General features: G+C 38.8%; 2 protein-coding genes across 2 annotated transcripts; both read left to right on the top strand.

Moving 5' to 3' along the window:
• Positions 1 to 396: 396 nt before the first annotated feature.
• Positions 397 to 4,485, top strand: ppp1r3b (protein phosphatase 1, regulatory subunit 3B). Its single transcript, XM_036587678.1, has 2 exons — positions 397 to 566; positions 2,261 to 4,485. The coding sequence occupies exon 2, from the start codon at positions 2,289 to 2,291 to the stop codon at positions 3,168 to 3,170; it is 882 nt and encodes a 293-aa protein (XP_036443571.1). The 5' UTR covers positions 397 to 566; positions 2,261 to 2,288; the 3' UTR covers positions 3,171 to 4,485.
• Positions 4,486 to 4,879: 394 nt separating this feature from the next.
• On the top strand, positions 4,880 to 9,956 carry eri1 (exoribonuclease 1). Its single transcript, XM_036587677.1, has 7 exons — positions 4,880 to 5,286; positions 6,297 to 6,466; positions 6,618 to 6,834; positions 8,320 to 8,403; positions 8,619 to 8,728; positions 8,924 to 9,038; positions 9,139 to 9,956. The coding sequence occupies exons 1-7, from the start codon at positions 5,203 to 5,205 to the stop codon at positions 9,379 to 9,381; spliced, it is 1,023 nt and encodes a 340-aa protein (XP_036443570.1). The 5' UTR covers positions 4,880 to 5,202; the 3' UTR covers positions 9,382 to 9,956.
• The last annotated feature ends 1,067 nt before the right edge of the window (positions 9,957 to 11,023 follow it).

Raw genomic sequence — 11,023 nt, 5'->3', positions numbered from 1 at the left:
AAACAGCTGATAAAGTCATATTTACAATTGGCCAACTCAGGATTTGAGGTTGCCAGATGTAATGTATAACGCAACATTTTTCTCCAGAGAAAAAAAGTAGACTTGGTGATGAATGTTTAAAAATACCTTTTGTGTGAAAAAAGAAAAATACAGGACACGCAGGGCCCTTTAAACGTTAAGACTGCGCTACTGAAGTAGCAACAATTCCGAAATATGATGGCTCATAAATGAACAAGCAGTGACTGGCGTGACTTTCCACATCGCTACAACAGCCAAGGATCCCAAAGTCACGTGACTAATCGATCGCATGGGTGTTTTGCATGCCCTGTTTCGCTCGCAGTGATTGGCTAATGTTGCCGGTTCACGTGAACACGGAGTGATCGAGAGTCTCCACGGAATGAAATGCAGCGACTGTAAGCGCGGAGCGTCTGTTAATGCGGGGAAGAGGAAGAGCTACAGGTCGGCGTGCTGCAACCTCCATCTGCTCCAGAGCGGCTAAAATAGGACACAGCAGCCTCAAATAGCCGCTTTCACCTGCTGTCGAGTTTTATATGCTCTAAACAAAGGTAAGCCGTAGCACAATTTGTCATGACTTACAGTCGCTAAGTAAAGCAAATGTGCTTGGAAAGAAACAGCAGACGAGCTTTAGCTACATTTTGAAACGTCTCCAAGTGCACAGGAAAATAATGGCTAAAACCAGGAAGAGTCGGTCGGTTTCGATGTGAGCTGTAGCGTAAAGTAGTGAATGAGACTTTAAACCAAAACGAAAATTTCCGAGTTTAATCTCACCAACTGATTTTGAAAGAAACATGAGAAAGTAGACAGTACTTTTGTGAGAGTCTCTGGAAACTAGCTAGGTTTTCTTCGTTGTTGCTAGGCCTATTGTTTACATCTACAATAGCAGGCTTCAGATTTGGAGTGCAGCGCTGAGCTGAACCTTTACATATTATTTACAGGACGTCTTTAACCTACATTGTTAGGACATTTAACACTTGTGAAGTGTTGAGTTATTGGAACTACCCTTTAGCTCATTTGATGCCAACACCAGTCCCTCTGAAATGATGCCTTATAAGGCAAACTGTAGGGTTTTTTCATCTCCAGGCAGGAAACCGGCACAGATTTTAAAGTGAGATTAAAAGCTAAACGTCTCATTCAGTTTAACATCTTCTGTCTGAATCATTTAGTGGTGTCCAGAGAGTCTGCCAGATTAGTCTAAAATTTAGTGTTTCTCCAGCCGGGTCCTGGAAGCCCACTGCCCTGCACTTTTTAGTGTTTTCCCAACCCCCAACACACCTGATCCAGTTAATCAGCTCATTAACAGCCCATTATTGAGTTAAAGTGACTGTGTTAAAGCAGGAGAAGCAGTAAAATGTGCAGGGCAGTGGGCCTCCAGGACCAGAGTTGAGGGAAACACATACCCAAGAGTTTCATTTTTCAATTAAATAATGGCTCAAGGAGAAACTGCTACGAATAACTAAGCTGAGTTGGGGGGCAAAGAGCATCCAAGTCCAAAAACCCCAAAAATAATGAGTTCCTTATTATAAAGCTGCAGTGGAACATCTTAGTAGGCCTACATACAGCATCTATAAGTATAGGACCTGTTGGAACCAAAATATGCCATTAGAAACTAAAGGGGAGTGGGAAAATTTGGATGAGAGAGGTGATTATTTTCCGCACACAATATATCTAAGTTAAAATAAAAAAAATAAAAAGTACTGGTCTAAAAATGGTTAGAAAATTAACCCATTCTAATTTTACTTAAGCAGGTGAATAAATTAGTAACTACTTACTTCTTTACAACATCTTCATTTTCTTGATAAGATATTGATTGTGCAAGCCAGTGGAATATGGTATTATGACATTGCACAAATAGCCTTATCTTTACAACTACTATTTTAGTGACAAAGCAGTAATAACTAGGATTTTTGCCGTTTACATAGCACAGTGTGAACACCAGAGGGTGCTAAACATTCCCTTTTCTTATCTGTTCCTTTACATTTTGTAACAGTGTCTCACCACCCTATGCCTTCAGGGCTGAGCTACACTTGTATGACCTAAAGTACTTCTGACCTACTTGCTTTTAGCCTTGGTAACTTGCAATTAATGTTTAACAGATTGCGTCAGCGATGTTTGTCTTAACCCTCATTCTGAGTGCATATGTAAAGACCATGCAGAGTTTAACCTTTTGTCATGATTTTATTTAATTATGCATGCTCTTTTAAACTAGTGGCTAACCTTTAAATTATTTATTCACTTTCAGTGCATGCGGCTCTTGTGACAGTTTCATCATGCCAGTTGAATTGGCTATGCCGGTCTTTCTGTCAAATGAGGAGTTCCAGAACAGAAAGACGTCCAAGTACAAGAGATCCCTGCGGCCATGCCTGCACTCGAGATCAGTTCCTTCGCTCAGCTTTCACTCTCCTCTCCAGAAGTCCGAACTGAATGAGGTGAATGTGTCTTTGAAGGCACACGGCAAGGCCAAAAAGCAGGTGTCTTTTGCCGACCACAAGGGCTTGGCCCTCACCATGGTGAAGATATTCTCTGAATTCGATGACCCTATTGATGTCCCACTAAGCATTCAACAGCTTTTCACCTCTACGCTTATGGTGTCCGAAGACGAGAACAAGCTAATCCTTGACTTTACCCAGCCATCTGCAGATTATTTGCGGTTTCGTCAGCGTATAGAGGAAGACTTTGTTTGCCTTGAAAACTGCATGCTAAAGGATAGGGCTGTGGCAGGCACTGTCAAAGTCAAAAACCTTTCGTTTGAGAAGTCTGTTAAAGTGCGCCTCACATTTGACACGTGGAAGAATTACACAGATGTAGATTGTCAGTATGTCAAGGACACTTACACAGGCACTGACCGGGACACCTTCTCTTTTGAGGTGGACTTACCTGAGCAAGTGCCACCACACGAACGAATTGAGTTTGCAGTGTTCTATGTGGTGAATGGTGTCACATACTGGGATAGCAACAAGGGGCACAATTACAGAATCATCAGCTCATCACTGAAGAAGAGTTCAAATGACCTGAGCAGTGGTCATCAGCACTACGGTGTCAGTGACTGGGACGTTCACTTTGACAGATATGGAAGCCCCAGGTGTTCTCATGGAATTTTTGCAGAGTGGCCGAGCTACGCTGGCTATGAGGACCTTGGCCCATATTACTGAATCCTCTTTTAGTGCTTTTGTCAGCCAACACAGTTATCATCTATGTCATTGGTTATATAGATAATCTCTTGAGCTGTCAAAAGAAATCTTTAAAATCAAGACCAATGTCAGGTCTATTTTTGAGAATGTATTAATGATTTATGTGACTCAAGAAATTCAACGAATATACCTCAGACACTTTCAGTAGATCAAGCTATATTTATTTTGTTACTATAGTGAAATAAGAGTATGTAATTTTCTGATAAAATACTTTCTGTTTGAAGACAAGTTGCAAGACAACTTGTTTGTGTTGTAAAATATGATCTCATACATGTTTGAATGCATATCAGTTTTCTTCCAGAAATGTAATGGATTGGCTTTGTCCTTTCTGTGCTGCTGCCTTTAAATAATGCATGTTTCCTATGGACCGTTAAATCATGCATTCACTGTATATGTGTGGAAAAATGCGAGTGTTGTTTAGTTTCTGTTGGCTGATGGAAGTCTAAGCCTGTCTATAAATTTGGGTCTTCATTGACAGCAGGATGAATGATAAAACGAACACTGACCTGTTATATCATTTTTTTTTTGTGTGTTCAGTTGCATAATCCACTCAGTTATGCAACACGTTACAGTTGGTCAGGTTTAGTAGATGCACTGGTTGGTGCATTGTCAGACACAAACTTTTAATGTTGGTCTGTTTGGTGCACGGTAGATGCAGAAAAGTTGTTTTTATTTTTTATCATTAATGAAATCTGTAAATTTGTCTAATTTGCTGTATAGTTCATTGTGTTGATCTTCCTTTAAGTGCAACACGTGATGTTAAGCATCAACTCACAATGTTATGCCTTTCAAAATGTTTTTCACTTAGTTTTGGTGAAGGGATGCACTTTGAATCAGATACCAATTGCAGTGTTTTAAGCCACAGTTTTGACATGTCTGTTCTTTTTTTTTCTTCCTTTTTTTTCAGTATCACTTTTGTGCATTTCAGAATATTTTGGTCAATATTGTTCTTTTGGCATGTTCATGTTCAGTCAATGCTTTTTAGTGTTTTATTTTTCTATAATTAATGTTGAATAAAGAATAATATAATAAATGTACTGAGTTTTGCTTATGGATGGTCTGCTTTAGTCTGCAAAGCAGACCATCAGTTTAGAAATGTTTGAATAGGTAAAGCCTACAGGACTATATTGATTTATGACATTGCACTTTGCAATAAACCTGAGTTCAAGTTCATTTACAGGGCAAAGAGTAGATGATTTGTTGACCCCTTCACCTGTTCATAGCTTACTTTGACAGGATCAATTTAAAAAATGTAAATAAATGGAATAAACATGCAGTGTTTGTGCTATTTGGCATATTTAGGACCCGAGTAAGAGAAATAAAATCTATTACAATACTGGGTAACATACAACTGTTTTGGGTTGGAATATGATAGTGACATTGCCTGTAACTTGGATATTAGTTGCTGAATTACAATAAAAACTACAGCAAGTAAACAAGGTAGTATGCTTAAATCAGTTACCCGATTCTGCTATAGAGGTAATTATTTGCTATTTCAGAATAATCATGGTTGAGGCTACCTGGTTTAATTTTATTTATGGTAAATAAATCACCACAGTTTTACTTAGAAGTTGCATTAATCATAAACTATTCACAAAATTTAGCGCATTTCAGATTTTTATTTAATTTTCAGTTTGAATGAAATCGCTTTGGTGTCGTCGGGGTTAGGAGAGCGTAAGCAAAAACGCGGGCTTTTATTTTGAAAAGCAAAACCATGTCCGGTTAGTAGAGGCACTCTTTGCTAAGGGCTGCCTTAAATTTGGCGTCTTTTCTACTTTTTTTAAGGTTTTATTTTTCCTTCACGTAGAATGAAACCACAGATTAACCTACATACCACCACAAAATATATCTAAGTGTTGACTTGTACTTTTTAGTGCTGTAGCTAGTGAGACTGCTGTTGTGGCAGGTAGCAGAACGCGCCAAAGAGCCATGAGCTACCGGCCTGAGCGCTGAAGTAATGCTAGCAGAGCAAAGTGAATAAAACGTGGGAATAATGGAGGAAAACGACGAGAATGTCCTTCACAAACCCGAAAATACAGAATCTGGAAACGAGCAAGAGGACAGTGCCTGCTCTAATGTGAGTCTTCGATACGAGGCTGAAGTTAACTTCCTGTTCGCCAGTTTCTTGTTCGAATTTTCCCGTTCCACCTTAAATAGTGCAGCATTTGCAGTCCGGCCAAGAACCTATACTAAACTTAACTCATACCTGAAGTGCCAGAATCTAAGTGGTGCACCATTTAAGGTGGAACGGGAAATTCGAATAAGAAGCTGACTTCTTCGTATGTTCAGTTTTTTAAAAGACATGACCTATCAAAATATGACAGCACATGAATGTAGTAAGTTAACTTCTCTACTTTAGTGTAAGGGGTTAGTTAATTACACTGAGGTTACAGTAACCCTGTTAAATATATTTAAACAGTGCTATACATTGAGCGCTCCTGTATCATCTTTAGGATAAGTTAGGCTAGTGTTATTCTTGGTATATGCCTGTTTTGCTTTCCTTGCTCTGAAAGACCTGGGGGATTTTTCACAAAGCAGGATTTCTCTGTCAGCCAGATGAGCTCAGTGTCAAGCCAGTCCAATGGAACAGGAGCCGAACGACACTGTTATTAAACAGCCCTCAAAACCCTTTAGTCATCCAGCTAAAGGAGAAATCCTGCTTTTTTGAAACACTCACCGCTCGAGTTTCTATAATGACTTTCATGAACTCAACCGATTTTTCTGAGTTGTTATATGTAATTCTGATAAGTTATTATTGCTGTTAAATAGTAGTATAAAAATGTTTGGGTGTTATTTTGACTTACTTGGCTTTGCATATACTTCTCTGCCTTGAATGGCTTCAAAAATACATTTTATACCAAAGCCTTCTCTCAAAACTAGCATAAAATAATGTCCCAGGTATCAGGCCATGTATTAGTAACAATTAAATGTCATAACTTTCTGTAAGGGAGCTTTTAGATGTGTTTTCTCTAGAATGCATTTCACATCAAACCACTCTGAAGACTTTGTTTACCATTTAACCATTTGCCATTTAATTATGTTAAAACAGTTTTTAAACTGATGGTACATCATTTTCCTACTGTTTAGTCTGAACAAAAAGATGACAATTGTGGAGAAGTAGACCCTCTATCTAAGGCAGCCCATGGGGACTTTAGTGATCCTGTATATAAGGAGATTGCACTTGCAAATGGTGCTATCAACCGAATGACCCGGGATGAACTACGAGCCAAATGTACTGAGCTGAAGCTTGACACAAGGTAAGATGGATATTCTATTTTTTATCGCCTGTGAGGTCAAGTTGTTTTAATCTACATAATAAAAGTTCTTCTGAAAGCTGTGTGACAATATTACCTTCAGTTGAACTGTTTGTTATGTCTATCCTTGTATTTTCTATCTGTCATTTGATAGAGGTGTGAAAGATGTTCTGAAGAAGCGACTTAAAAATTACTACAAGAAGCAGAAACTGAAGCAGTCGGCAGCCGCTGGAGGGCCCGGTGACACATACTATGACTACATCTGTGTGGTGGACTTTGAGGCTACCTGTGAAGAGAATAATCCATCAGATTTTCTTCATGAAATCATTGAATTCCCCATGGTCCTGATCGACACACACACCTTAGAGATTGTGAGTTGGTGAGGGAGAATGCTTGAATGCCAGTGCTACGCTCAAAATGAGCGTCTTCAACCCAAGTATTGTAAACTGTGTGAAATAACTATGAAATGATGGTAAATATCAGTGAAATGCAATGTAACTTATTTAATTACAGTAGAAATTTTGTACATTTCAAGGTGTCATCCAAAGCCTTTATATTACTATAAATATATGTAACATAGCACATATAACATTCTTGAAAGTAAGTGAACAAAAAAAAAGATTATGTAATCTGCAAAGCAGGGTTAAAGCAAGTTAAAAAGTCCAAAAACTGCATAGCTGGCAGGTAATCCTGTTTGCGCATGGGACAAACTTTGCAGATTAGCCAGAGAAGCAGTGGAAAGCAACTTGCAAGTTGAAATATTTATTTAAAACTCATGTTTTATATTCCTAGGAACATACAATGGAGCTCATTACCAGTTATGAGGAATATCAGCCACACTGAAACGTGATTAAATGCAGGGTCAGTAGAGATCACGGTTCATTTAATTTCCAGTCAAAATGGCCATTAAATACAAGGAGATGTTTCTGAGCAGATTACATACAACATCAACTTTCATATGAAAGGGGAATGTCAAAGAAATATAAGTGAAAAAACAGGAGTTTTCAAAACTGGAGTTAACCAATTATTGAGATAGACAACCGTGCAAGATCTGGTGGACCAGTGGTTTCCAGCCTTGGTCCTGGAGGATCGCCTGCCCTGCACATTTTTTGTGTTTGCTTACTCTGAAACACCCAGTTCAACCCAGGAAGGGCTTGCTAATTAACAGTTTAGTTGGATCAGGAAAGCACTAAAACTCTGGAGGACCTGGGTCAGGAACCACTGTGCTAGACCACCAAAACTTTCACCATCAGATAGAGTGCTTAAATCTTTTATCTAAGAGAGAGGAGAAAATCAAGCTCCACTCTTACTTCAGATCTTAAAAAATAATCCATACTTCCACTGTGTAAGGACAACTTACTGCTATGAGTCTGAAAGGGTGTGGAGCTGTCAGGAAGCTGTTGCTGAGGAAAGGCAATAGGCACAAAAGAAGAACAAAATCAGACAAAGAAGCTGCTGGTGTTCTCAGAACAATGGACTGATCACCCCAGAGTTCAGACCTCGACATCACTGAATGTGTTGATGATTGCACTTTCTACTTTTTATGAGTAATCAATGTCTTAGACTGAACTGGCAAAATAGTTTCTTTGAAAAAGTAAAAGCTAATTTCCTGAAAAGAATTGAAGCTAAAATTAAAGCCAAAGAGTGGCCACAATAAATACTGAAAAAAATGGTATTATGTTTATTTGTTAAGTCTTTTATGTATTTTTTGTTAGGTATATATAATAGTTCTGTTTGTAATTAATGACTGTTTTGGGTTGAAATTAAATGTAGGGGGGTTTCGGACCTTTCTGCAGTGCTGTGTCTGTAGGAAAGCTGTATGTATAAAGCTTTTGGTGTTGTCTGTGTGATTACAGGTAGATTCTTTTCAGGAATATGTGAAACCAGCATTGAACCCACAGCTTTCAGATTTCTGTATTGAGCTAACAGGCATAACACAGGTACGTCTGATGAGGTTTTCTAGTTTAAAGGTAGAATTGTATGATGTCTTGAGTGTTTCTAAAGTCACCTTAAACTTCATCTGCAAAGACCTCATTTTGATGTGCAGCATGTCAAAATCTTAATTTTTTGTTTAAGATATGAATAACATATAAACAATGGTTTCATTATTCACATATGAATAATAGTTTCTTTCTTCCTTATTTTCTTTCCCTAGGAAATGGTAGATGAGGCAGATTCTTTTCCACGTGTTTTTCGCAGAGTGGTTACCTGGCTGCAGGAGAAAGAGCTTGGCACGAAGTACAAATATGCTCTACTAACAGACGGGTAAAGCGATCATATAACTGTCTGTGTGTTTATTTGCTGTTTTATCATGTTTTGCAATTAGGTATTATAAATTCTGTAAGGCTTTCTTTAATAAATAGTAATATTTGTCATGACCATCATATTATTGAGGATCGCTAGTTATTATCATATATCGTTCATTGCTCATATCCTCAGTATGTTGGACTTTTTTCTTAGGTCTTGGGATATGAGTAAATTCCTTTACACACAATGCCGGTTAAGTCAAATTCGGTACCCTCAGTTTGCCAGAAAGTGGATCAACATTAGAAAGTCCTATGGAAACTATTACAAGGTATTATTTTATGTTGTTTGCCTTGTGTGATATTTGTATAATTTGAAGAGAATGAAAAGTCTAATGGATAACGGTAACTGTGTCCTGTTTTGCTCCACAGGTGGCCCGCAACCAGACAAAACTCAGCTGCATGCTGGAGAATCTTGGCATGAAGTATGAGGGCCGACCCCACTGTGGCCTTGATGACTCACGCAACATTGCGCGCATTGCCATCCGCATGTTGAAGGATGGTTGTCAACTGAGGGTCAACGAGCGCTTGCATGAGGGTGAGCCACAGAGTGTGCCCATTAGTGCACCTTTGGAAGGAGCCCCACCTCCTCAGAGGCCCAAAAGCAGAGACTAAAGACATATTTCCCAATGGCCTTTGATTCCCAAGGTCAGCGGTAAGCTGTGGAGATCACATCGTCAGGAAAGAACTGCTTTGTACACACTGGTGGTGCTGGGACCTTTTCCTTTTTCTAGTAATTTCTTTATTTTGATCACATATTGCTCACTGTTTACCGATAGATTATACTTATGAAAGGGGTCTGAACAAACAACCTGTCTGTGTTTGTACTTCTGTTACAAACTGATCCGACTTTGTCCAGAGCACACTGAGACAAGCTCCAGGCTTGTTTTTGAAAATGTACTTTTGATTTTTTTAGTATGTGCTTTGTAATCTAAATCATACAGGTGTTATTTTCATTGCCAGACATACACATTCAAAGGTCCTCTTTACTAACAAAATTTGCAACATCCTAATTGCTCTGCTATTTTGAAAGGTCCATTACTTGCATACCAATAAAAAGTCATTCCTGTTTTCATTTCCAATATTTTATTCTCAACCACATAAAACCAGTTCTGGTTTTGTCTTCTTCCTTTTCTTTGCATTACAGTTCAGGGTTTGCAGAAAAAAGGTATTTTTTTCCAGTCAACAGAGGTTGTATAAACACTGCAGAACTTTGCTTTTTTGTGTGTAAACTTTGGACACAGATCTTATGGTTATTCAGCGTTTTGCAGCATAGAGCTGGGGGCCTTCATACCGCTCTAGCCAATGATTAGCATTGGCCTTGGTAAATTGAGGCTCATGTGCTCATGCTCCAGAGTGTCAAATTCTATTGGCAGCTTTTCTATGGAGGTTATACAAACTGTGTGTGTGTATGTCTGTATGAATATAGTATTCTTAAAGGGCCCACATCTTTTTTCCTGCATTGTTTTTTCCTCCTGAAGTCCAGTTGTGACAGTTGTGAGACTTCATGTACCAAACACGGTTCATGTGAAAGCAGTAATTCATTTATAACACTACCATTTTCCAATATCTCTTTATTCCTTAGAATTAAACAAGCTGTATTTGTTGCTGTGCCTTTAAAACTGATATATGTAAATAGTTTCTTTTCTAATTGGCTGTGCCTGATACAAGAAACAATTCAAACTTAAAGGTGAATGGGCAGGGCTAAACTTTTGTAAATGCTTTTTTGTGGCATCAAAAAACATTGTCCATTTTATCAGCTCCACTTACTATATAGGTGCACTTTGTGGTTCTACAATTACAGACTGTAGTCCATCAGTTTCTCTGCATACTTTGTTAGCCCCCTTTCACCCTGTTCTTCAATGGTCAGGACCACTATAGAGCAGGTATTATTTGGGTGGTGGATCATTCTCAGTACTCCAGTGACACTGACGTGGTGGTGTGTTAGTGTGTGTTATGCTGGTACGAGTGGATCAGACACAGCAGTGCTGGTGGAGTTTTAAACACCTCAGTATCCCTGCTTGAATGAGAATAGTCCACCAACCAAAAATATCCAGCCAACAGCGTCCTGTGATCACTGATGAAGGACTAGAAGATGACCAACACAAACTGCGCAGCCACAGATGAGCTACTGTCTCTCACTTTACATTTACAAGCTTGACCAATAAGGTAGGTGTGTCTAATAGAGTGGGCAGTGAGTGGACACAGTGTTCAAAACTCCAGCAGCACTGCTGTGTCTGATCTGCACCTATTACTA

Source organism: Colossoma macropomum, unplaced genomic scaffold (assembly GCF_904425465.1).
Source record: "Colossoma macropomum unplaced genomic scaffold, Colossoma_macropomum, whole genome shotgun sequence".
Lineage (NCBI taxonomy): Eukaryota > Metazoa > Chordata > Actinopteri > Characiformes > Serrasalmidae > Colossoma > Colossoma macropomum.
Note: the sequence above shows the minus strand (reverse complement) of the source record. Positions and strands in the feature narration are given on the sequence as shown.